At 61.4% G+C, this 26,446-nt stretch overlaps 1 protein-coding gene across 1 annotated transcript in view; it reads right to left on the bottom strand.

Moving 5' to 3' along the window:
• nphs1 (NPHS1 adhesion molecule, nephrin) overlaps window positions 1–26,446 on the bottom strand; it is a 137,143-nt gene that overhangs the window by 88,665 nt on the left and 22,032 nt on the right. The window contains exons 4-8 of the mRNA XM_059641264.1: window positions 17,483–17,605; window positions 13,981–14,115; window positions 10,175–10,256; window positions 9,478–9,581; window positions 9,236–9,354 (exon numbers count right to left, since the gene is read on the bottom strand). Coding sequence (XP_059497247.1) covers window positions 9,236–9,354; window positions 9,478–9,581; window positions 10,175–10,256; window positions 13,981–14,115; window positions 17,483–17,605 — 563 coding nt within the window. The remainder of the gene's footprint in view (window positions 1–9,235; window positions 9,355–9,477; window positions 9,582–10,174; window positions 10,257–13,980; window positions 14,116–17,482; window positions 17,606–26,446) is intronic.

Genomic DNA, 26,446 nt, shown 5'->3' with positions numbered 1-26,446 from the left:
GAGGGAGTGGGCACTGTCGGAGGGTCAGTGCTGAGGGAGCGGGCACTGTCGGAGGGTCAGTGCTGAGGGAGCGCCGCACTGTCGGAGGGTCAGTGCTGAGGGAGCGGGCACTGTCAGAGGGTCAGTGCTGAGGGACGGGGCACTGTTGGAGGGTCAGTGCTGAGGGAGTGGGCACTGTTGAAGGGTCAGTGCTGAGGGAGCGGGCACTGTCAGAGGGTCAGTGCTGAGGGAGTGGGCACTGTTGAAGGGTCAGTGCTGAGGGAGCGGGCACTGTCAGAGGGCCAGTGCTGAGGGACGGGGCACTGTTGGAGGGTCAGTGCTGAGGGAGTGCCGCACTGTCGGAGGGTCAGGGCTGAGGGAGCAGGCACTGTCAGAGGGTCAGTGCTGAGGGAGGGGGCACTGTCAGAGGGTCAGTGCTGAGGGAGCGGGCACTGTAAGAGGGTCAGGGCTGAGGGAGGGGGCACTGTCAGAGGGTCAGCGCTGAGGGAGTGGGCACTGTCGGAGGGTCAGCGCTGAGGGAGTGGGCACTGTCGGAGGGTCAGGGCTGAGGGAGCGGGCACTGTCGAAGGGTCAGTGCTGAGGGAGGGGGCACTGTTGGAGAGTCAGTGCTGAGGGAGCGGGCACTGTCAGAGGGTCAGTGCTGAGGGAGCGGGCACTGTCGGAGGGTCAGTGCTGAGGGAGCGGGCACTGTCAGAGGGTCAGTGCTGAGGGAGCGGGCACTGTCAGAGGGTCAGTGCTGAGGGAGCGCCGCACTGTCGGAGGGTCAGTGCTGAGGGAGGGGGCACTGTTGAAGGGTCAGTGCTGAGGGAGCGTCGCACTGTCGGAGGGTCAGTGCTGAGGGAATGGGCACTGTCGGAGGGTCAGTGTGAGGGAATGGGCACTGTCGGAGGGTCAGTGCTGAGGGAGCGGGCACTGTCAGAGGGTCAGGGCTGAGGGAGGGGGCACTGTCAGAGGGTCAGTGCTGAGGGAGGGGGCACTGTCGGAGGGTTAGTGCAGAGGGAGCGGGCACTGTCGGAGGGTCAGGGCTGAGGGAGGGGGCACTGTCGGAGAGTCAGTGCTGAGGGAGCAGGCACTGTCGGAGGGTTAGTGCAGAGGGAGTGGGCACTGTCGGAGGGTCAGTGCTGAGGGAGTGTGCACTTTCGGAGGGTCAGTGCTGAGGGAGTGGGCACTGTCGGAGGGTCAGTGCTGAGGGAGCGGGCACTGTCGGAGGGTCAGTGCTGAGGGAGCGCCGCACTGTCGGAGGGTCAGTGCTGAGGGAGCGGGCACTGTCAGAGGGTCAGTGCTGAGGGACGGGGCACTGTTGGAGGGTCAGTGCTGAGGGAGTGGGCACTGTCAGAGGGTCAGTGCTGAGGGAGCGGGCACTGTCTTAGGGTCAGGGCTGAGGGAGGGGGCACTGTCAGAGGGTCAGCGCTGAGGGAGTGGGCACTGTCGGAGGGTCAGCGCTGAGGGAGTGGGCACTGTCGGAGGGTCAGGGCTGAGGGAGCGGGCACTGTCGGAGGGTCAGTGCTGAGGGAGGGGGCACTGTTGGAGAGTCAGTGCTGAGGGAGTGGGCACTGTCGTGAGGTCAGTGCTGAGGGAGTGGGCACTGTCAGAGGGTCAGTGCTGAGGGAGCGGGCACTGTTGGAGACTCAGTGCTGTGGGAGTGGGCACTGTCGTGAGGTCAGTGCTGAGGGAGTGGGCACTGTCAGAGGGTCAGTGCTGAGGGAGCGGGCACTGTTGGAGACTCAGTGCTGTGGGAGTGGGCACTGTCGTGAGGTCAGTGCTGAGGGAGTGGGCACTGTCAGAGGGTCAGTGCTGAGGGAGCGGCCACAGTCAGAGGGTCAGTGCTGAGGGACGGGGCACTGTTGGAGGGTCAGTGCTGAGGGAGCGTCGCACTGTCGGAGGGTCAGTGCTGAGGGAATGGGCACTGTCGGAGGGTTAGTGCAGAGGGAGTGAGCACTGTCGGAGGGTCAGGGCTGAGGGAGGGGGCACTGTCGGAGAGTCAGTGCTGAGGGAGGGGGCACTGTCAGAGGGTCAGTGCTGAGGGAGGGGGCACTGTCGGAAGGTCAGTGCTGAGGGAGTGCCGCACTGTCGGAGGGTCAGGGCTGAGGGAGCAGGCACTGTCAGAGGGTCAGTGCTGAGGGAGTGGGCACTGTCGGAGGGTCAGTGCTGAGGGAGCGGGCACTGTCAGAGGGTCAGTGCTGAGGGAGCGGGCACTGTCAGAGGGTCAGTGCTGAGGGAGCGCCGCACTGTCGGAGGGTCAGTGCTGAGGGAGGGGGCACTGTTGAAGGGTCAGTGCTGAGGGAGCGTCGCACTGTCGGAGGGTCAGTGCTGAGGGAATGGGCACTGTCGGAGGGTCAGTGTGAGGGAATGGGCACTGTCGGAGGGTCAGTGCTGAGGGAGCGGGCACTGTCAGAGGGTCAGGGCTGAGGGAGGGGGCACTGTCGGAGGGTTAGTGCAGAGGGAGCGGGCACTGTCGGAGGGTCAGTGCAGAGGGAGCGCCGCACTGTCAGAGGGTCAGTGCTGAGGGAGTGTGCACTTTCGGAGGGTCAGTGCTGAGGGAGCGGGCACTGTCGGAGGGTTAGTGCAGAGGGAGCGGGCACTGTCGGAGGGTTAGTGCAGAGGGAGTGGGCACTGTCGGAGGGTCAGTGCTGAGGGAGTGTGCACTTTCGGAGGGTCAGTGCTGAGGGAGTGGGCACTGTCGGAGGGTCAGTGCTGAGGGAGCGGGCACTGTCGGAGGGTCAGTGCTGAGGGAGCGCCGCACTGTCGGAGGGTCAGTGCTGAGGGAGGGGGCACTGTCAGAGGGTCAGTGCTGAGGGACGGGGCACTGTTGGAGGGTCAGTGCTGAGGGAGTGGGCACTGTTGAAGGGTCAGTGCTGAGGGAGCGGGCACTGTCAGAGGGCCAGTGCTGAGGGACGGGGCACTGTTGGAGGGTCAGTGCTGAGGGAGTGCCGCACTGTCGGAGGGTCAGGGCTGAGGGAGCAGGCACTGTCAGAGGGTCAGTGCTGAGGGAGGGGGCACTGTCAGAGGGTCAGTGCTGAGGGAGCGGGCACTGTAAGAGGGTCAGGGCTGAGGGAGGGGGCACTGTCAGAGGGTCAGCGCTGAGGGAGTGGGCACTGTCAGAGGGTCAGGGCTGAGGGAGCGGGCACTGTCGGAGGGTCAGTGCTGAGGGAGGGGGCACTGTTGGAGAGTCAGTGCTGAGGGAGCGGGCACTGTCAGAGGGTCAGTGCTGAGGGAGCGGGCACTGTTGGAGACTCAGTGCTGAGGGAGTGGGCACTGTCGTGAGGTCAGTGCTGAGGGAGTGGGCACTGTCAGAGGGTCAGTGCTGAGGGAGCGGGCACAGTCAGAGGGTCAGTGCTGAGGGACGGGGCACTGTTGGAGGGTCAGTGCTGAGGGAGCGTCGCACTGTCGGAGGGTCAGTGCTGAGGGAGTGAGCACTGTCGGAGGGTCAGGGCTGAGGGAGGGGGCACTGTCGGAGAGTCAGTGCTGAGGGAGCGGGCACTGTCGGAGGGTTAGTGCAGATGGAGTGGGCACTGTCGGAGGGTCAGTGCTGAGGGAGTGGGCACTGTCGGAGGGTCAGTGCTGAGGGAGCGTCGCACTGTCGGAGGGTCAGTGCTGAGGGAGCGGGCTCTGTCGGAGTGTCAGTGCTGAGGGAATGGGCACTGTCAGAGGGTCAGTGCTGAGGGAGGGGGCACTGTCAGAGGGTCAGTGCTGAGGGAGCAGGCACTGTCAGAGGGTCAGTGCTGAGGGAGGGGGCACTGTCAGAGGGTCAGTGCTGAGGGAGTGGGCACTGTCAGAGGGTCAGGGCTGAGGGAGCGGGCACTGTCGGAGGGTCAGTGCTGAGGGAGGGGGCACTGTTGGAGAGTCAGTGCTGAGGGAGCGGGCACTGTCAGAGGGTCAGTGCTGAGGGAGCGGGCACTGTTGGAGACTCAGTGCTGAAGGAGTGGGCACTGTCGTGAGGTCAGTGCTGAGGGAGTGGGCACTGTCAGAGGGTCAGTGCTGAGGGAGCGGGCACAGTCAGAGGGTCAGTGCTGAGGGACGGGGCACTGTTGGAGGGTCAGTGCTGAGGGAGCGTCGCACTGTCGGAGGGTCAGTGCTGAGGGAGTGAGCACTGTCGGAGGGTCAGGGCTGAGGGAGGGGGCACTGTCGGAGAGTCAGTGCTGAGGGAGCGGGCACTGTCGGAGGGTTAGTGCAGATGGAGTGGGCACTGTCAGAGGGTCAGGGCTGAGGGAGGGGGCACTGTCAGAGGGTCAGTGCTGAGGGAGGGGGCACTGTCAGAGGGTCAGGGCTGAGGGAGGGGGCACTGTCAGAGGGTCAGTGCTGAGGGAGGGGGCACTGTCGAAGGGTTAGTGCAGAGGGAGCGGGCACTGTCGGAGGTTCAGGGCTTAGGGAGGGGGCACTGTCGGAGAGTCAGTGCTGAGGGAATGGGCACTGTCGGAGGGTCAGTGCTGAGGGAGCGGGCACTGTCAGAGGGTTAGTGCAGATGGAGTGGGCACTGTCGGAGGGTCAGTGCTGAGGGAGTGGGCACTGTCGGAGGGTCAGTGCTGAGGGAGTGCCGCACTGTCGGAGGGTCAGGGCTGAGGGAGCAGGCACTGTCAGAGGGTCAGTGCTGAGGGAGGGGGCACTGTCAGAGGGTCAGTGCTGAGGGAGCGGGCACTGTAAGAGGGTCAGGGCTGAGGGAGGGGGCACTGTCAGAGGGTCAGCGCTGAGGGAGTGGGCACTGTCAGAGGGTCAGGGCTGAGGGAGCGGGCACTGTCGGAGGGTCAGTGCTGAGGGAGGGGGCACTGTTGGAGAGTCAGTGCTGAGGGAGCGGGCACTGTCAGAGGGTCAGTGCTGAGGGAGCGGGCACTGTTGGAGACTCAGTGCTGAGGGAGTGGGCACTGTCGTGAGGTCAGTGCTGAGGGAGTGGGCACTGTCAGAGGGTCAGTGCTGAGGGAGCGGGCACAGTCAGAGGGTCAGTGCTGAGGGACGGGGCACTGTTGGAGGGTCAGTGCTGAGGGAGCGTCGCACTGTCGGAGGGTCAGTGCTGAGGGAGTGAGCACTGTCGGAGGGTCAGGGCTGAGGGAGGGGGCACTGTCGGAGAGTCAGTGCTGAGGGAGCGGGCACTGTCGGAGGGTTAGTGCAGATGGAGTGGGCACTGTCGGAGGGTCAGTGCTGAGGGAGTGGGCACTGTCGGAGGGTCAGTGCTGAGGGAGCGTCGCACTGTCGGAGGGTCAGTGCTGAGGGAGCGGGCTCTGTCGGAGTGTCAGTGCTGAGGGAATGGGCACTGTCGGAGGGTCAGTGCTGAGGGAGCGGGCACTGTTGGAGGGTCAGTGCTGAGGGAGTGGGCACTGTTGAAGGGTCAGTGCTGAGGGAGCGGGCACTGTCAGAGGGTCAGGGCTGAGGGAGGGGGCACTGTCAGAGGGTCAGTGCTGAGGGAGGGGGCACTGTCGGAGGGTCAGTGCTGAGGGAGCGGGCACTGTCAGAGGGTCAGGGCTGAGGGAGGGGGCACTGTCAGAGGGTCAGTGCTGAGGGAGGGGGCACTGTCGGAGGGTTAGTGCAGAGGGAGCGGGCACTGTCGGAGGGTCAGGGCTGAGGGAGGGGGCACTGTCGGAGAGTCAGTGCTGAGGGAGCGGGCACTGTCGGAGGGTTAGTGCAGAGGGAGTGGGCACTGCCGGAGGGTCAGGGCTGAGGGAGGGGGCACTGTCGGAGAGTCAGTGCTGAGGGAGCGGGCACTGTCAGAGGGTCAGTGCTGAGGGAGTGGGCACTGTCAGAGGGTCAGTGCTGTGGGAGCGGGCACTGTCAGAGGGTCAGTGCTGAGGGAGTGGGCACTGTCTTAGGGTCAGTGCTGAGGGAGTGGGCACTGTCGGAGGGTCAGTGCTGTAGGGAGGGGGCACTGTTGGAGAGTCAGTGCTGAGGGAGCGGGCACTGTCGGAGGGTCAGGGCCGAGGGAGGGGGCACTGTTGGAGAGTCAGTGCTGAGGGAGCGGGCACTGTCGGAGGGTCAGTGCTGAGGGTGCGCCGCACTGTCGGAGGGTCAGTGCTGAGGGAGCGGGCACTGTCAGAGGGTCAGTGCTGAGGGACGGGGCACTGTTGGAGGGTCAGTGCTGAGGGAGTGGGCACTGTTGAAGGGTCAGTGCTGAGGGAGCGGGCACTGTCAGAGGGCCAGTGCTGAGGGACGGGGCACTGTTGGAGGGTCAGTGCTGAGGGAGTGCCGCACTGTCGGAGGGTCAGGGCTGAGGGAGCAGGCACTGTCAGAGGGTCAGTGCTGAGGGAGGGGGCACTGTCAGAGGGTCAGTGCTGAGGGAGCGGGCACTGTAAGAGGGTCAGGGCTGAGGGAGGGGGCACTGTCAGAGGGTCAGCGCTGAGGGAGTGGGCACTGTCAGAGGGTCAGGGCTGAGGGAGCGGGCACTGTCGGAGGGTCAGTGCTGAGGGAGGGGGCACTGTTGGAGAGTCAGTGCTGAGGGAGCGGGCACTGTCAGAGGGTCAGTGCTGAGGGAGCGGGCACTGTTGGAGACTCAGTGCTGAGGGAGTGGGCACTGTCGTGAGGTCAGTGCTGAGGGAGTGGGCACTGTCAGAGGGTCAGTGCTGAGGGAGCGGGCACAGTCAGAGGGTCAGTGCTGAGGGACGGGGCACTGTTGGAGGGTCAGTGCTGAGGGAGCGTCGCACTGTCGGAGGGTCAGTGCTGAGGGAGTGAGCACTGTCGGAGGGTCAGGGCTGAGGGAGGGGGCACTGTCGGAGAGTCAGTGCTGAGGGAGCGGGCACTGTCGGAGGGTTAGTGCAGATGGAGTGGGCACTGTCGGAGGGTCAGTGCTGAGGGAGTGGGCACTGTCGGAGGGTCAGTGCTGAGGGAGCGTCGCACTGTCGGAGGGTCAGTGCTGAGGGAGCGGGCTCTGTCGGAGTGTCAGTGCTGAGGGAATGGGCACTGTTGAAGGGTCAGTGCTGAGGGAGCGGGCACTGTCAGAGGGTCAGGGCTGAGGGAGGGGGCACTGTCAGAGGGTCAGTGCTGAGGGAGGGGGCACTGTCGGAGGGTCAGTGCTGAGGGAGCGGGCACTGTCAGAGGGTCAGGGCTGAGGGAGGGGGCACTGTCAGAGGGTCAGTGCTGAGGGAGGGGGCACTGTCGGAGGGTTAGTGCAGAGGGAGCGGGCACTGTCGGAGGGTCAGGGCTGAGGGAGGGGGCACTGTCGGAGAGTCAGTGCTGAGGGAGCGGGCACTGTCGGAGGGTTAGTGCAGAGGGAGTGGGCACTGTCGGAGGGTCAGGGCTGAGGGAGGGGGCACTGTCGGAGAGTCAGTGCTGAGGGAGCGGGCACTGTCAGAGGGTCAGTGCTGAGGGAGTGGGCACTGTCAGAGGGTCAGTGCTGTGGGAGCGGGCACTGTCAGAGGGTCAGTGCTGAGGGAGTGGGCACTGTCTTAGGGTCAGTGCTGAGGGAGTGGGCACTGTCGGAGGGTCAGTGCTGAGGGAGGGGGCACTGTTGGAGAGTCAGGGCCGAGGGAGGGGGCACTGTTGGAGAGTCAGTGCTGAGGGAGCGGGCACTGTCGGAGGGTCAGTGCTGAGGGAGCGCCGCACTGTCGGAGGGTCAGTGCTGAGGGAGCGGGCACTGTCGGAGGGTCAGTGCTGAGGGAGCGGGCACTGTCGGAGGGTCAGTGCTGAGGGAGCGCCGCACTGTCGGAGGGTCAGTGCTGAGGGAGCGGGCACTGTCAGAGGGTCAGTGCTGAGGGACGGGGCACTGTTGGAGGGTCAGTGCTGAGGGAGTGGGCACTGTTGAAGGGTCAGTGCTGAGGGAGCGGGCACTGTCAGAGGGCCAGTGCTGAGGGACGGGGCACTGTTGGAGGGTCAGTGCTGAGGGAGTGCCGCACTGTCGGAGGGTCAGGGCTGAGGGAGCAGGCACTGTCAGAGGGTCAGTGCTGAGGGAGGGGGCACTGTCAGAGGGTCAGTGCTGAGGGAGCGGGCACTGTAAGAGGGTCAGGGCTGAGGGAGGGGGCACTGTCAGAGGGTCAGCGCTGAGGGAGTGGGCACTGTCTTAGGGTCAGTGCTGAGGGAGTGGGCACTGTCGGAGGGTCAGTGCTGAGGGAGGGGGCACTGTTGGAGAGTCAGTGCTGAGGGAGCGGGCACTGTCGGAGGGTCAGGGCCGAGGGAGGGGGCACTGTTGGAGAGTCAGTGCTGAGGGAGCGGGCACTGTCGGAGGGTTAGTGCAGAGGGAGTGGGCACTGTCGGAGGTTCAGTGCTGAGGGAGTGTGCACTTTCGGAGGGTTAGTGCAGAGGGAGCGGGCACTGTCGGAGGGTCAGGGCTGAGGGAGGGGGCACTGTCGGAGAGTCAGTGCTGAGGGAGCGGGCACTGTCATAGGGTCAGTGCTGAGGGAGTGTGCACTGTCAGAGGGTCAGTGCTGAGGGGCGGGGCACTGTTGGAGGGTCAGTGCTGAGGGAGTGGGCTCTGTCGGAGTGTCAGTGCTGAGGGAATGGGCACTGTCGGAGGGTCAGTGCTGAGGGAGCGGGCACTGTTGGAGGGTCAGTGCTGAGGGAGTAGGCACTGTTGAAGGGTCAGTGCTGAGGGAGCGGGCACTGTCAGAGGGTCAGGGCTGAGGGAGGGGGCACTGTCAGAGGGTCAGTGCTGAGGGAGGGGGCACTGTCGGAGGGTTAGTGCAGAGGGAGCGGGCACTGTCGGAGGGTCAGGGCTGAGGGAGGGGGCACTGTTGGAGAGTCAGTGCTGAGGGAGGGGGCACTGTCAGAGGGTCAGTGCTGAGGGAGTGAGCACTGTCGGAGGGTCAGGGCTGAGGGAGTGGGCACTGTCGGAGGGTCAGTGCTGAGGGAACGGGCACTGTCGGAGGGTCAGTGCTGAGGGAGCGGGCACTGTCGGAGGGTCAGTGCTGAGGGAGCGGGCACTGTCGGAGGGTCAGTGCTGAGGGAGCGGGCACTGTCGGAGGGTCAGTGCTGTGGGAGCGGGCACTGTCAGACGGTCAGTGCTGAGGGAGTGGGCACTGTCATAGGGTCAGTGCTGAGGGAGTGGGCACTGTCGGAGGGTCAGTGCTGAGGGAGGGGGCACTGTTGGAGAGTCAGTGCTGAGGGAGCGGGCACTGTCGGAGGGTCAGTGCTGTGGGAGCGGGCACTGTCGGAGGGTCAGTGCTGAGGGAGTGGGCACTGTCGGAGGGTCAGTGCTGAGGGAGTGGGCACTGTCGGAGGGTCAGTGCTGAGGGAGTGGGCACTGTCGGAGGGTCAGTGCTGAGGGAGTGGGCACTGTCGGAGGGTCAGTGCTGACTGAGTCCATGGTCCAGTTTCTGACCTTTAGCCACTGCAGCGTCGCCAATGGGTTTCCGCTCCTCGAAGTGCAAACCAAGTGAAGGGTCTCGCCAGCCGCGACCTGTTTTCGATGACCTTCGATGCTGGGCACCTCAGGGGGATCTGGAACCAGGGAGGCAGGAGGACAGGGCTCAGTCCTGACCGAGTGTAGGATGGGGAGGGTTGAGGACAACACGCGGCGGAATGGAGGCTCAGAGGGCTCGGGGCAGGTTGTTATAAACTTACACAGAACATTCATCACCAGGACCCTCGTTATGGGAGCACTCAACGCCGGGTTCATCACACTGCACACCACCTCCTTCCCATTGTCCGCGATTTCCGGAATGATCCTGAAAACACAGGCGAGCTTCCAACACAGTCAGCACAACCAGAGATACCACCCCAATCCGCACCTAACCCCGTGCTGTCCCTGTCCCTGGGACTGTTTGATGGGGGACAGTGTAGAGGGAGCTTTACTCTGTATCTCACCCCGTGCCGTCCCTGTCCCTGGGAGTGTTTGATGGGGGCACAGTGTAGAGGGAGCTTTACTCTGTATCTAACCCTGTGCCGTCCCTGTCCCTGGGAGTGTTTGATGGGGGACAGTATAGAGGGAGCTTTACTCTGTATCTAACCCCGTGCTGTCCCTGTCCCTGGGAGTGTTTGATGGGGGCACAGTGTAGAGGGGGCTTTACTCTGTATCTAACCCCGTGCTGTCCCTGTCCCAGGAGTGTTTGATGGGGCAGACAGTGTAGAGGGAGCTTTACTCTTTATCTCACCCCATGCACTGTCCCTGTGCTCAGAGGGATTTACGGCGGGACAGTGTAAAGGGAGCTTTACTCTTTATCTAACTCTGTGCTGTCCCTGTGCCCAGAGTGTTCTATTGGGGGACAGGGTAGAGGGAGCCTGACTTTTGGTTCATAAATATACAGGATGTATCACTGACCTGATGACTGACACGGTGCTGAATAGTTTTGCTTTTGAGCCAGGCATTACTGTCGCTTCTGATCCGGAAAATGCCACACCATCTGTCACACAGTACAGTGAGAGTCAGTGTTTATGTGTCTGTGTGTGGGAGTGTGTGTGTGAGTGTGTGAGTATGAGTGTGTGAGTATGAGTGTGTCAGTGTGCGTGAGGATGTGACGGGGACCACGTACCTGCCCAGTTGGAGAGTGTGGGAGTGTGTGTGTGAGTATGAGTGTGTCAGTGTGCGTGAGGATGTGACGGGGACCACGTACCTGCCCAGTTGGAGAGTGTGGGAGTGAGTGTGTGTGCGAGTGTGTGGGAGTGTGTGAGTGTGAGTGTGTCAGTGTGTGTGAGGATGTGACGGGGACCACGTACCTGCCCGGTTGGAGAGTGTGGGAGTGAGTGCGTGTGTGAGTGTGTGGGAGTGTGTGAGTATGAGTGCGTCAGTGTGTGTGAGGATGTGACGGGGACCACGTACCTGCCTGGTTGGAGAGTGTGGGAGTGTGTGTGCGTGTGTGTGTGTGTTGGGGGGGGGCGGTGGTGGGAGTGTGTGAGTGTGTGTGAGGATGTGACGGGGACCCCGTACCTGCCCGGTTGGAGAGTGTGGGAGTGAGTGTGTGTGGGGGAGTGTGTGTGTGTGTGTGTGTGGGGGCGGGGGGGGGGAGTGTGTGAGTGTGTGTGAGGATGTGACGGGGACCCCGTACCTGCCCGGTTTGGGAGTGAGTGTGTGGGAGTGTGTGTGGGGGAGTGTGTGAGTGTGTGTGAGGATGTAACGGGGACCCCGTACCTGCCCAGTTGGAGAGTGTGGGAGTGAGTGTGTGTGTGTGTGTGTGTGTGTGTGTGTGTGTGGGGGGCGCGGGGAGCGTGTGTGAGGATGTGACGGGGACCCCGTACCTGCCCGGTTGGAGAGTGTGGGAGTGAGTGTGTGGGAGTGAGTGTGTGTGGGGGGTAGTGTGTGTGGGGGGGAGTGTGTGTGAGGATGTGACGGGGACCCCGTACCTGCCCGGTTGGAGAGTGTGGGAGTGAGTGTGTGGGAGTGAGTGTGTGTGTGTGTGTGTGTGTGTGTGTGTGTGTGTGTGGTGGGGGGGGGGGGGGATCATGTGTGAGGATGTGACGGGGACCCCGTACCTGCCCGGTTGGAGAGTGTGGGAGTGAGTGTGTGGGAGTGAGTGTGTGTGTGTGTGTGTGTGTGTGTGTGTGGGGTGGGGGGGGAGTGTGTGTGTGAGGATGTGACGGGGACCCCGTACCTGCCCGGTTGGAGAGTGTGGGGGTGAGTGTGTGGGAGTGAGTGTGCGTGTGTGTGTGGGGTGGGGTGGGGAGCGTGTGTGAGGATGTGACGGGGACCCCGTACCTGCCCGGTTGGAGAGTGTGGGAGTGAGTGTGTGGGAGTGAGTGTGTGTGTGTGTGTGGGGGAGGGGGGGGGGCGTGTGTGAGGATGTGACGGGGACCCCGTACCTGCCCGGTTGGAGAGTGTGGGGGTGAGTGTGTGGGAGTGAGTGTGTGTGTGTGTGTGTGGGGGGTGGGGGGAGCGTGTGTGAGGATGTGACGGGGACCCCGTACCTGCCCGGTTGGAGAGTGTGGGAGTGAGTGTGTGTGTGTGAGTGTGTGTGTGGGGTGGGGGGGGAGTGTGTGTGTGAGGATGTGACGGGAACCCCGTACCTGCCCGGTTGGAGAGTGTGGGAGTGAGTGTGTGTGTGTGTGTGTGTGTGTGTGTGTGTGTGGGGTGGGGGGGGAGTGTGTGTGAGGATGTGACGGGGACCCCGTACCTGCCCGGTTGGAGAGTGTGGGAGTGAGTGTGTGTGTGTGTGTGGGGTCGGGGGGGAGTGTGTGTGTGAGGATGTGACGGGGACCCCGTACCTGCCCGGTTGGAGAGTGTGGGGGTGAGTGTGTGTGTGTGTGTGGGGTGGGGGGGGAGTGTGTGTGAGGATGTGACGGGGACCCCGTACCTACCCGGTTGGAGAGTGTGGGAGTGAGTGTGTGTGTGTGTGTGTGTGGGGTGGGGGGGGGAGCGTGTGTGAGGATGTGACGGGGACCCCGTACCTGCCCGGTTGGAGAGTGTGGGGGTGAGTGTGTGTGTGTGTGTGTGTGGGGTGGGGGGGGAGCGTGTGTGAGGATGTGACGGGAACCCCGTACCTGCCCGGTTGGAGAGTGTGGGGGTGAGTGTGTGTGTGTGTGTGTGGGGTGGGGGGGGAGTGTGTGTGAGGATGTGACGGGGACCCCGTACCTGCCCGGTTGGAGAGTGTGGGGGTGAGTGTGTGGGAGTGAGTGTGTGTGGGGTGGGGGGGGAGCGTGTGTGAGGATGTGACGGGGACCCCGTACCTGCCCGGTTGGAGAGTGTGGGGGTGAGTGTGTGGGAGTGAGTGTGTGTGGGGTGGGGGGGGAGTGTGTGTGAGGATGTGACGGGGACCCCGTACCTGCCCGGTTGGAGAGTGTGGGAGTGAGTGTGTGTGTGTGAGTGTGGGGTGGGTGGGGAGCGTGTGTGAGGATGTGACGGGGACCCCGTACCTGCCCGGTTGGAGAGTGTGGGGGTGAGTGTGTGGGAGTGAGTGTGTGTGGGGTGGGGGGGGAGTGTGAGTGAGGATGTGACGGGAACCCCGTACCTGCCCGGTTGGAGAGTGTGGGGGTGAGTGTGTGGGAGTGAGTGTGTGTGGGGTGGGGGGGGAGTGTGTGTGAGGATGTGACGGGGACCCCGTACCTGCCCGGTTGGAGAGTGTGGCGGTGCGTGTGTGGGAGTGAGTGTGTGTGTGTGTGTGTGCGTGTGTGTGTGGGGGTGGGGGGAGCGTGTGTGAGGATGTGACGGGGACCCCGTACCTGCCCGGTTGGAGAGTGTGGGAGTGAGTGTGTGTTTGTGAGTGTCAGTGTTTATGTGTCTGTGTGTGGGAGTGTGTGTGTGAGTGTGTGAGTATGAGTGTGTGAGTATGAGTGTGTCAGTGTGCGTGAGGATGTGACGGGGACCACGTACCTGCCCAGTTGGAGAGTGTGGGAGTGTGTGTGTGAGTATGAGTGTGTCAGTGTGCGTGAGGATGTGACGGGGACCACGTACCTGCCCAGTTGGAGAGTGTGGGAGTGAGTGTGTGTGCGAGTGTGTGGGAGTGTGTGAGTGTGAGTGTGTCAGTGTGTGTGAGGATGTGACGGGGACCACGTACCTGCCCGGTTGGAGAGTGTGGGAGTGAGTGCGTGTGTGAGTGTGTGGGAGTGTGTGAGTATGAGTGCGTCAGTGTGTGTGAGGATGTGACGGGGACCACGTACCTGCCTGGTTGGAGAGTGTGGGAGTGTGTGTGCGTGTGTGTGTGTGTTGGGGGGGGGCGGTGGTGGGAGTGTGTGAGCGTGTGTGAGGATGTGACGGGGACCCCGTACCTGCCCGGTTGGAGAGTGTGGGAGTGAGTGTGTGGGAGTGAGTGTGTGTGGGGTGGGGGGGGGGAGTGTGTGTGATGATGTGACGGGGACCCCGTACCTGCCCGGTTGGAGAGTGTGGGGGTGAGTGTGTGGGAGTGAGTGTGTGTGGGGTGGGGGGGGAGCGTGTGTGAGGATGTGACGGGGACCCCGTACCTGCCCGGTTGGAGAGTGTGGGGGTGAGTGTGTGGGAGTGAGTGTGTGTGTGTGTGTGTGGGGGGTGGGGGGAGCGTGTGTGAGGATGTGACGGGGACCCCGTACCTGCCCGGTTGGAGAGTGTGGGGGTGAGTGTGTGGGAGTGAGTGTGTGTGGGGTGGGGGGGGAGCGTGTGTGAGGATGTGACGGGGACCCCGTACCTGCCCGGTTGGAGAGTGTGGCTGTGGGCTGCGTTACCTTTGGTGAAGGTGATGTTGGGAGTGGGTTTGGCATTGCTGGCCGTGCACTGCACGATGTACTCGTTCCCGACGACCCAGCTCTCTGCTCCCTCTCCGTTCTCCCGTTTCACTTCCAGGGAAACTCTCGGTGCAACTGTGGGTGTGAGCGTTGTCCGAGCATTAGCCCCGTGCTCACACTGCCCTCTCTCACAGGCCCCAGGGCGAATGTCGCCGAGCCCCAGCAGACCACAACAAAGTGACACACGGACACCGTTCGGCCCCTTCCAGCCTCCTCCCCCATCCAATCGGATCAATATTCTCCCACTTCCCAGCCCCTTCCCCTTCCCCTTGATTCCTTGACTGATCCAGTATCTACCTCAGCCTTCAATATCCACAAGGTCTCTGCGCCCCCGCTGCATCCCTGCGGTGAGGACTTCTAAAGACTCACAGCCCTCTCTCCCGGGATTTCCAATTCCCCACCCCCCACCTTCACTCAGACTCTCCTCCGCCACCGTTGTTCCCCTCCGCTCCCTGGGTATTCCCAGCTCACATTGCCCCCTTCTCCTCGTTGTGTTATCCCAATCCCGGCCGGATCTGTGTTTGCAGAACCTTCTCGTCCCACTCTGGATCTGTCACACCCCCTCCCCCATCCCCACTTTCCAGCTCCCCCGTATTCCTGGTTTTAAAGCGGATCTGTCCTTCCAGCTCCTTCCATATTCCCGGTTTCGAAGTGGGCCTGTGCTCCCAGATCCTCCCCCGTATTCCCAGTTTGGGAACGGGTCTGTGCTCCCAGATCCCCCCGTATTCCCAGTTTTGGAACGGGTCTGTGCTCCCAGATCCCCCCGTATTCCCAGTTTCGGAACGGGTCTGTGCTCCAAGACACCCCTCCCCCCATTATTCCCGGTTTCAGAGCAGGTCTGTCCTCCTAGCTCCCCCATATTCCCGATTTTGGAGCGGGTCTGTCCTCCTAGCTCCCCGGTATTCCCAGTTTCAAAGCAGGTCTGTCCTCCCGGCTCCCCTGAGGCCCTCCAGCTTCTGGGATTCTACACCAAATCCACAAGATCCAGGTCGGAGCTTTTCCTGGAGGAGGAACACTGTGGGAGCAGTTCCCCCGCCCCCCCAGCCTCCCCCACCAGCCCTGGGACTGTGGGGGATTGCACAGCCTGGTTGGGATCACAATGGAATGTCCCCGACACTGGGATATTCTCTGCCTGGTCCGGATTTCCCTGGAACTTCCTTGGAATGTCAGATAGATCCACAATCTGATGTGAAGAAATGCACATGACCACCCAGCCCCCAAAATACACCCCACAACCCCCTCTCCAAACTCACCCAACCCCAGAACTGTGAACCCCACCCCACATTCCCCCAGATCCCCTCTCCCAACCTCTCCCCAAAACCTCTTCCCTAATCCACTCCCCAATCTCCCCACATCCCCATTCCTAACCCATGACCCCCTCCCCAATCTCCCCTCATCCCCATTCCTAACCCATGACCCCTCCCCAATCTCCCCTCATCCCCATTCCTAACCCATGACCCCTCCCCAGTCTCCCCTCATCCCCATTCCTAACCCATGACCCCTCCCCAGTCTCCCCTCATCCCCATTTCTAACCCATGATACCCTCCCCAATCTCCCCTCATCCCCATTTCTAACCCATGATCCCCTCCCCAATCTCCCCTCATCCCCATTCCTAACCCATGACCCCTCCCCAATCTTTACTCATCCCCATTCCTAACCCATGACCCCTCCCCAATCTCCCCTCATCCGCATTTCTAACCCATGAGCCCTCCCCAATCTCCCCTCATCCCTATTTCTAACCCATGATCCCCTCCCCAATCTCCCCTCATCCCCATTCCTAACCCATGATCCCCTACCCAATCTCCCCTCATCCCCATTCCTAACCCATGATCCCCTCCCCAATCTCCCCTCAACCCCTTTCCTAACCCATAACCCCCTCCCCTATCTCCCCTCATCCCCATTCCTAATACAAGACCCCTCCCCAATCTCCCCACATCCCCATTCCTAACCCTGGACCCCTCCCCAATCTCCCCTCATCCCCATTCCTAACCCATGATCCCCTCCCCAATCTCCCCTCATCCCCATTCCTAACCCTGGACCCCTCCCCAATCTCCCCTCATCCCCATTCCTAACCCTGGACCCCTCCCCAATCTCCCCACATCCCCATTCCTAACCCATGACCCCTCCCCAATCTCCCCACATCCCCATTCCTAACCCTGGGCCCCTCCCCAATCTCCCCTCATCCCCATTCCTAACCCATGACCCCCTCCCCAATCTCCCCTCATCCCCATTCCTAACCCATGACCCCCTCCCCAATCTCCCCTCAAACCCTTCCTTAACCCCCGAGACCTGGGGACGGGCAGGTACATAGTTCCTTGAAAGTGGAGTCGCCGGTAGACAGGGCGGTGAGGAAGGTGTTCGGTACGCTCCCCTTTATTGGTCAGTGCATTGAGTATAGGGAGTTGGGAGGGTCATGTTGGGGCTGTACAGGACATTGGTTAGGGCCACTTTTGGAATACTGTGTCCAATCCCGGTCTCCCTGCTACAGGAAGGATGGTGTGAAACTTGAAAGGGTTCGGAAAAGATTTACAGGGATGTTGCCAGGGTCGGAGGGTTTGAGCTACAGGGAGGGGCTGGATAGGCTGGGGCTATTTTCCCTGGAGCGTCGGGGGCTGAGGGGTGACCTTATAGAGGTTTATAAAACCATGAGGGGCGTGGATAGGGTGAATAGACAAGGTCTTTATCCCCAGGGTAGGGGAGTCCAAAACTAGAGGGGCACAGGTTTAAGGTGAGAGGGGAAAGATTTAAAAGGGACCCGAGGGGTAACTTTTTCACACAGAGGGTGGTGCGTGTATGGAATGAGCTGCCAGAGGAAGTGGTGGGGACTGGTACAGTTACAGCATTTAAAAGGCACCTGGATGGGGACATGGATAGGAAGGGGTTAGAGGGATATGGGCCAAATGTGGGGAGGAGTTGGCCGAGTGGTGTTATTGCTGGACTGTCAGGCCAAAGACCAGGTAACAGTAACAGGGCCTGAATCCTGCCCCGGCAGGTGGTGGAATTTGAATCCAATGGAAAATATCTGGAATTAAGAATCTAATGATGACCATGAATCCAGTGTCGATTGTCGGGCAAAACCCGTCTGGTTCAGTCATGTCCCTTTAGGGAAGAAAACTGCCGTCCTTACCTGGCCTGGCCTACATGTGACTCCAGTCCCACAGCAATGTGGGTCACTCTGAGCTGCTCTCGGGGTGATTAGGGATGGCCAGCAACATCCCGCGAATGAATAAAAAAGAGACAATGGGACTAGATCGGTTTGGGATATCTAAACGGCATGGATGAGTTGGGCCAAAGGGCCTGTGTCCATCCTGCCTGACTCCATTGTTGTATGAGGGCCATTTTATGGGTGAGTTGCTGATGATGAACGGAACTTTCCAGAAGAGTGCTGTAACCGGGAACGGGTGATTGGTGAGCGGGCTTGGCCCCAGGGTGTGATACGTACCGAGGACATCCAGCCAGGCGGTCCTAGAGACGATACCTGCGGCCCATGGGGACTGTGCAACTTGACATTGGAAGGAGGCATCGTCTTCCAGCTGGACTGAGTCAATCTGCAAATTAAACACCCCTAGGCCGGGGCAGAGACAACATGTGAGGTACCACCGCCTCCTGCTGGTGGCAGAGCCATTGGCAGACCACGCTCACCTCCATCGCCAGACATCTCCAAGGGTCTTCAGGACAACCAGAGTATTCCAACACCCAACAGAAACTCGCAAACAGAGAGGACGTTAAAGTTTGAGAGACGCTTCCAACCACATTTTCACCAGAATCAATCTCAATCAAGATGCTGGCACAGCCCAGTCCAGCCTCAGTCTAACATGGGGCAGAATGGACTCACATTGGTCATTAGCAACAGATGTTAATAGTTTACATTGTCCCCAGGCGAACGATCAGTGAGGCTGGGATCGATCAGTGAGGCTGGGATCGATCAGTGAGGCTGGGATCGATCAGTGAGGCTGGGATCGGTCAGTGGGACTGGGGTCGATCAGTGAGATTGAGGTCGATCAGTGGGACTGGGGTCGATCACTGGGACTGGGATCCATCAATGGGACTGGGATCGATCAGTGGGACTGGGGTCGATCAGTGATGCTGGGGTCGATCAGTGAGACTGGGGTCGATCAGTGAGGCTGGGATCGATCAGTGAGGCTGGGGGCGATCAGTGAGACTGGGATCGATCAGTGAGGCTGGGATCGATCAGTGGGACTGGGGTCGATCAGTGAGATTGAGGTCGATCAGTGGGACTGGGGTCGATCACTGGGACTGGGATCCATCAATGGGACTGGGGTCGATCAGTGGGACTGGGGTCGATCAATGGGACTGGGGTCGATCAATGGGACTGGGGTCAGTCAGTGGGACTGGAGTCGATCACTGGGACTGGGGTCGATCAATGGGACTGGGATCGATCAGTGGGACTGGGGTCGATCCGTGGGACTGGGGTCGATCACTGGGACTGGGGTCGATCACTGGGACTGGGGTCGATCAGTGAGACTGGGGTCGATCAGTGAGGCTGGGATCGATCAGTGAGACTGGGGTCGATCAGTGATGCTGGGGTCGATCAGTGAGACTGGGGTCGATCAGTGATGCTGGGGTCGATCAGTGAGACTGGGGTCGATCAGTGATGCTGGGGTCGATCAGTGATGCTGGGGTCGATCAGTGAGACTGGAGTCGATCAGTGAGGCTGGGATCGATCAGTGAGGCTGGGGGTGATCAGTGAGACTGGGGTCGATCAGTGGGACTGGGGTCGATCAATGGGACTGGGGTCGATCACTGGGACTGGGGTCGATCAATGGGACTGGGGTCGATCACTGGGACTGGGGTCGATCACTGGGACTGGGGACGATCAGTGGGACTGGGGTCGATCAGTGGGACTGGGGTCGATCACTGGGACTGGGGTCGATCAATGGGACTGGGGTCGATCAATGGGACGGGGGTCGATCACTGGGACTGGGGTCGATCACTGGGACTGGGGTCGATCAGTGGGACTGGGGTCGATCAGTGGGACTGGGGTCGATCACTGGGACTGGGGTCGATCAGTGGGACTGGGGTCGATCACTGGGACTGGGGTCGATCAGTGGGACTGGGGTCGATCAGTGGGACTGGGGTCGATCAGTGGGACTGGGGTCGATGAGTGGGACTGGGATCGATCAGTGGGACTGGGGTCGATCAGTGGGACTGGGGTCGATCACTGGGACTGGGGTCGATCAGTGGGACTGGGGTCGATCACTGGGACTGGGGTCGATCAGTGGGACTGGGGTCGATCAGTGGGACTGGGGTCGATCAGTGGGACTGGGGTCGGTCATTGGGACTGGAATCGATCACTGGGACTGGGGTCGATCAATGGGACTGGGGTCGATCAGTGGGACTGGGGTCGATCACTGGGACTGGGGTCGATCACTGGGACTGGGGTCGATCAGTGAGGCTGGGATCGATCAGTGAGGCTGGGATCGATCAGTGGGACTGGGGTCAATCAGTGGGACTGGGGTCGATCACTGGGACTGGGATCGATCAGTGAGGCTGGGGTCGATCAATGGGACTGGTGTCGATCAATGGGACTGGGATCGATCAGTGGGACTGGAGTCGATCAGTGGGACTGGGGTCGATCAGTGGGACTGGGGTCGATCACTGGGACTGGGGTCGATCAATGGGACTGGGGTCGATCACTGGGACTGGGGTCGATCAGTGAGACTGGGGTCGATCAGTGATGCTGGGGTCGATCAGTGATGCTGGGGTCGATCAGTGAGACTGGGGTCGATCAGTGAGGCTGGGATCGATCAGTGAGGCTGGGGGCGATCAGTGAGACTGGGATCGATCAGTGAGGCTGGGATCGATCAGTGGGACTGGGGTCGATCAGTGAGATTGAGGTCGATCAGTGGGACTGGGGTCGATCACTGGGACTGGGGTCAATCAGTGGGACTGGGATCGATCACTGGGACTGGGGTCGATCACTGGGACAGGGGTCGATCAGTGGGACTGGGGTCGATCACTGGGACTGGGGTCGATCAGTGGGACTGGGGTCGATCAGTGGGACTGGGGTCGATCAGTGGGACTGGGATCGATCAGTGGGACTGGGGTCGATCAGTGGGTCTGGGGCCGATCAGTGGGACTGGGGTCGATCACTGGGACTGGGATCGATCAGTGGGACTGGGGTCGATCAGTGGGACTGGGGTCGATCAGTGGGACTGGGGTCGGTCACTGGGACTGGAATCGATCACTGGGACTGGGGTCGATCAATGGGACTGGGGTCGATCAGTGGGACTGGGGTCGATCACTGGGACTGGGGTCGATCAGTGGGACTGGGGTCGATCACTGGGACTGGGGTCGATCAATGGGACTGGGGTCGATCAATGGGACGGGGGTCGATCAATGGGACGGGGGTCGATCACTGGGACTGGGGTCGATCAGTGGGACTGGGGTCGATCAGTGGGACTGGGGTCGATCAGTGGGATTGGGGTCGATTAGTGGGACTGGGGTCGATCACTGGGACTGGGATCGATCAGTGGGACTGGGGTCGATCAGTGGGAATGGGTTCGATCAGTGGGACTGGGGTCGGTCACTGGGACTGGAATCGATCACTGGGACTGGGGTCGATCAATGGGACTGGGGTCGATCAGTGGGACTGGGGTCGATAACTGGGACTGGGGTCGATCAGTGGGACTGGGGTCGATCAGTGAGGCTGGGATCGATCAGTGAGGCTGGGATCGATCAGTGGGACTGGGGTCGATCACTGGGACTGGGTTCGATCAGTGAGGCTGGGGTCGATCAATGGGACGGGTGTCGATCAATGGGACTGGGATCGATCAGTGGGACTGGAGTCGATCAGTGGGACTGGGGTCGATCAGTGGGACTGGGGTCGATCACTGGGACTGGGGTCGATCAATGGGACTGGGGTCGATCACTGGGACTGGGGTCGATCAGTGGGACTGGGGTCGATCACTGGGACTGGGGTCGATCAGTGGGACTGGGGTCGATCAGTGGGACTGGGATCGATCACTGGGACTGGGGTCGATCAGTGGGACTGGGGTCGATCAGTGGGACTGGGGTCGATCAGTGGGACTGGGATCGATCAATGGGACTGGGGTCGATCAGTGGGTCTGGGGTCGATCAGTGGGACTGGGGTCGATCACTGGGACTGGGATCGATCAGTGGGACTGGGGTCGATCAGTGGGACTGGGGTCAATCAGTGGGACTGGGGTCGGTCACTGGTACTGGAATCGATTACTGGGACTGGGGTCGATCAATGGGACTGGGGTCGATCAGTGGGACTAGGGTCGATCACTGGGACTGGGGTCGATCATTGGGACTGGGCTCGATCAGTGGGACTGGGGTCGATCACTCGGACTGGGGTCGATCACTGGGACTGGGGTCGATCACTGGGACTGGGGTCCATCACTGGGACTGGGGTCGATCAGTGAGTCTGGGGTCGATCAGTGAGGCTGGGATCGATCAGTGAGGCTGGGATCGATCAGTGAGGTGGGATCGATCAGTGATGCTGGGGTCGATCAGTGAGACTGGGGTCGATCAGTGATGCTGGGGTCGATCAGTGATGCTGGGGTCGATCAGTGAGACTGGGGTCGATCAGTGAGGCTGGGATCGATCAGTGAGGCTGGGGGCGATCAGTGAGACTGGGATCGATCAGTGAGGCTGGGATCGATCAGTGGGACTGGGGTCGATCAGTGAGATTGAGGTCAATCAGTGGGACTGGGGTCGATCACTGGGACTGGGGTCCATCAATGGGACTGGGGTCGATCAGTGGGACTGGGGTCGATCAATGGGACTGGGGTCGATCAATGGGACTGGGGTCAGTCAGTGGGACTGGAGTCGATCACTGGGACTGGGGTCGATCAATGGGACTGGGATCGATCAATGGGACTGGGGTCGATCCGTGGGACTGGGGTCGATCACTGGGACTGGGGTCGATCACTGGGACTGGGGTCGATCAGTGAGACTGGGGTCGATCAGTGAGGCTGGGATCGATCAGTGAGACTGGGGTCGATCAGTGATGCTGGGGTCGATCAGTGAGACTGGGGTCGATCAGTGATGCTGGGGTCGATCAGTGAGACTGGGGTCGATCAGTGATGCTGGGGTCGATCAGTGATGCTGGGGTCGATCAGTGAGACTGGGGTCGATCAGTGAGGCTGGGATCGATCAGTGAGGCTGGGGGTGATCAGTGAGACTGGGGTCGATCAGTGGGACTGGGGTCGATCAATGGGACTGGGGTCGATCACTGGGACTGGGGTCGATCAATGGGACTGGGGTCGATCACTGGGACTGGGGTCGATCACTGGGACTGGGGACGATCAGTGGGACTGGGGTCGATCAGTGGGACTGGGGTCGATCACTGGGACTGGGGTCGATCAATGGGACGGGGGTCGATCAATGGGACGGGGGTCGATCACTGGGACGGGGGTCGATCACTGGGACTGGGGTCGATCAGTGGGACTGGGGTCGATCAGTGGGACTGGGGTCGATCACTGGGACTGGGGTCGATCAGTGGGACTGGGGTCGATCACTAGGACTGGGGTCGATCAGTGGGACTGGGGTCGATCAGTGGGACTGGGGTCGATCAGTGGGACTGGGGTCGATCACTGGGACTGGGATCGATCAGTGGGACTGGGGTCGATCAGTGGGACTGGGGTCGATCAGTGGGACTGGGGTCGATCACTGGGACTGGGATCGATCAGTGGGACTGGGGTCGATCAGTGGGACTGGGGTCGATCAGTGGGACTGGGGTCGATCACTGGGACTGGGATCGATCAGTGAGGCTGGGATCGATCAGTGGGACTGGGGTCGATCAGTGGGACTGGGGTCGATCACTGGGACTGGGATCGATCAGTGAGGCTGGGGTCGATCAATGGGACTGGTGTCGATCAATGGGACTGGGATCGATCAGTGGGACTGGAGTCGATCAGTGGGACTGGGGTCGATCAGTGGGACTGGGGTCGATCACTGGGACTGGGGTCGATCAATGGGACTGGGGTCGATCACTGGGACTGGGGTCGATCAGTGGGACTGGGGTCGATCAGTGGGACTGGGGTCGATCAGTGGGACTGGGGTCGATCACTGGGACTGGGATCGATCAATGGGACTGGGGTCGATCAGTGGGACTGGGGTCGATCAGTGGGACTGGGGTCGATCACTGGGACTGGGATCGATCAATGGGACTGGGGTCGATCAGTGGGACTGGGGTCGATCACTGGGACTGGGATCGATCAATGGGACTGTGGTCGATCAGTGGGACTGGGGTCGATCAGTGGGACTGGGGTCGGTCACTGGGACTGGAATCGATCACTGGGACTGGGGTCGATCAATGGGACTGGGGTCGATCAGTGGGACTGGGGTCGATCAGTGGGACGGGGTTGATCACTGGGACTGGGGTCGATCACTGGGACTGGGGTCGATCAGTGGGACTGGGGTCGATCACTGAGACTGGGGTCGATCAGTGGGACTGGGGTCGATCAGTGGGACTGGGATCGATCACTGGGACTGGGGTCGATCACTGGGACTGGGGTCGATCAGTGGGACTGGGGTCGATCACTGGGACTGGGGTCGATCAGTGGGACTGGGGTCGATCAGTGGGACTGGGGTCGATCAGTGGGACTGGGATCGATCAATGGGACTGGGGTCGATCAGTGGGTCTGGGGCCGATCAGTGGGACTGGGGTCGATCACTGGGACTGGGATCGATCAGTGGGACTGGGGTCGATCAGTGGGACTGGGGTCGATCAGTGGGACTGGGATCGGTCACTGGGACTGGAATCGATCACTGGGACTGGGGTCGATCAATGGGACTGGGGTCGATCAGTGGGACTGGGGTCGATCACTGGGACTGGGGTCGATCAGTGGGACTGGGGTCGATCACTGGGACTGGGGTCGATCAATGGGACTGGGGTCGATCAATGGGACGGGGGTCGATCAATGGGACGGGGGTCGATCACTGGGACTGGGGTCGATCACTGGGACTGGGGTCGATCAGTGGGACTGGGGTCGATCAGTGGGACTGGGGTCGATCACTGGGACTGGGGTCGATCAGTGGGACTGGGGTCGATCAGTGGGACTGGGGTCGATCACTGGGACTGGAATCGATCACTGGGACTGGGGTCGATCAATGGGACTGGGGTCGATCAGTGGGACTAGGGTCGATCACTGGGACTGGGGTCGATCATTGGGACTGGGGTCGATCAGTGGGACTGGGGTCGATCACTCGGACTGGGGTCGATCACTGGGACTGGGGTCGATCACTGGGACTGGGGTCCATCACTGGGACTGGGGTCGATCAGTGAGTCTGGGGTCGATCAGTGAGGCTGGGTTCGATCAGTGAGGCTGGGATCGATCAGTGAGGTGGGATCGATCAGTGATGCTGGGGTCGATCAGTGAGACTGGGTTCGATCAGTGATGCTGGGGTCGATCAGTGATGCTGGGGTCGATCAGTGAGACTGGGGTCGATCAGTGAGGCTGGGATCGATCAGTGAGGCTGGGGGCGATCAGTGAGACTGGGATCGATCAGTGAGGCTGGGATCGATCAGTGGGACTGGGGTCGATCAGTGAGATTGAGGTCAATCAGTGGGACTGGGGTCGATCAATGGGACTGGGGTCGATCATTGGGACTGGGGTCAGTCAGTGGGACTGGAGTCGATCACTGGGACTGGGGTCGATCAATGGGACTGGGATCGATCAATGGGACTGGGGTCGATCCGTGGGACTGGGGTCGATCACTGGGACTGGGGTCGATCACTGGGACTGGGGTCGATCAGTGAGACTGGGGTCGATCAGTGAGGCTGGGATCGATCAGTGAGACTGGGGTCGATCAGTGATGCTGGGGTCGATCAGTGAGACTGGGGTCGATCAGTGATGCTGGGGTCGATCAGTGAGACTGGGGTCGATCAGTGATGCTGGGGTCGATCAGTGATGCTGGGGTCGATCAGTGAGACTGGGGTCGATCAGTGAGGCTGGGATCGATCAGTGAGGCTGGGGGTGATCAGTGAGACTGGGGTCGATCAGTGGGACTGGGGTCGATCAATGGGACTGGGGTCGATCACTGGGACTGGGGTCGATCAATGGGACTGGGGTCGATCACTGGGACTGGGGTCGATCACTGGGACTGGGGACGATCAGTGGGACTGGGGTCGATCAGTGGGACTGGGGTCGATCACTGGGACTGGGGTCGATCAATGGGACTGGGGTCGATCAATGGGACGGGGGTCGATCACTGGGACGGGGGTCGATCACTGGGACTGGGGTCGATCAGTGGGACTGGGGTCGATCAGTGGGACTGGGGTCGATCACTGGGACTGGGGTCGATCAGTGGGACTGGGGTCGATCACTGGGACTGGGGTCGATCAGTGGGACTGGGGTCGATCAGTGGGATTGGGGTCGATCAGTGGGACTGGGGTCGATCACTGGGACTGGGATCGATCAGTGGGACTGGGGTCGATCAGTGGGACTGGGGTCGATCAGTGGGACTGGGGTCGATCACTGGGACTGGGATCGATCAGTGGGACTGGGGTCGATCAGTGGGACTGGGGTCGATTAGTGGGACTGGGGTCGATCACTGGGACTGGGATCGATCAGTGGGACTGGGGTCGATCAGTGGGACTGGGGTCGATCAGTGGGACTGGGGTCGGTCATTGGGACTGGAATCGATCACTGGGACTGGGGTCGATCAATGGGACTGGGGTCGATCAGTGGGACTGGGGTCGATCACTGGGACTGGGGTCGATCACTGGGACTGGGGTCGATCACTGGGACTGGGGTCGATCAGTGAGGCTGGGATCGATCAGTGAGGCTGGGATCGATCAGTGGGACTGGGGTCAAACAGTGGGACTGGGGTCGATCACTGGGACTGGGATCGATCAGTGAGGCTGGGGTCGATCAATGGGACTGGGATCGATCAGTGGGACTGGAGTCGATCAGTGGGACTGGGGTCGATCAGTGGGACTGGGGTCGATCACTGGGACTGGGGTCGATCAATGGGACTGGGGTCGATCACTGGGACTGGGGTCGATCAGTGGGACTGGGGTCGATCAGTGGGACTGGGGTCGATCAGTGGGACTGGGGTCGATCACTGGGACTGGGATCGATCAATGGGACTGGGGTCGATCAGTGGGACTGGGGTCGATCAGTGGGACTGGGGTCGATCACTGGGACTGGGATCGATCAATGGGACTGGGGTCGATCAGTGGGACTGGGGTCGATCACTGGGACTGGGATCGATCAATGGGACTGGGGTCGATCAGTGGGACTGGGGTCGATCAGTGGGACTGGGGTCGGTCACTGGGATTGGAATCGATCACTGGGACTGGGGTCGATCAATGGGACTGGGGTCGATCAGTGGGACTGGGGTCGATCAGTGGGACGGGGTTGATCACTGGGACTGGGGTCGATCACTGGGACTGGGGTCGATCAGTGGGACT

The sequence above is a fragment of the Stegostoma tigrinum genome, chromosome 41 (genome assembly GCF_030684315.1).
Source record: "Stegostoma tigrinum isolate sSteTig4 chromosome 41, sSteTig4.hap1, whole genome shotgun sequence".
Taxonomy (NCBI): domain Eukaryota; kingdom Metazoa; phylum Chordata; class Chondrichthyes; order Orectolobiformes; family Stegostomatidae; genus Stegostoma; species Stegostoma tigrinum.
Note: the sequence above shows the minus strand (reverse complement) of the source record. Positions and strands in the feature narration are given on the sequence as shown.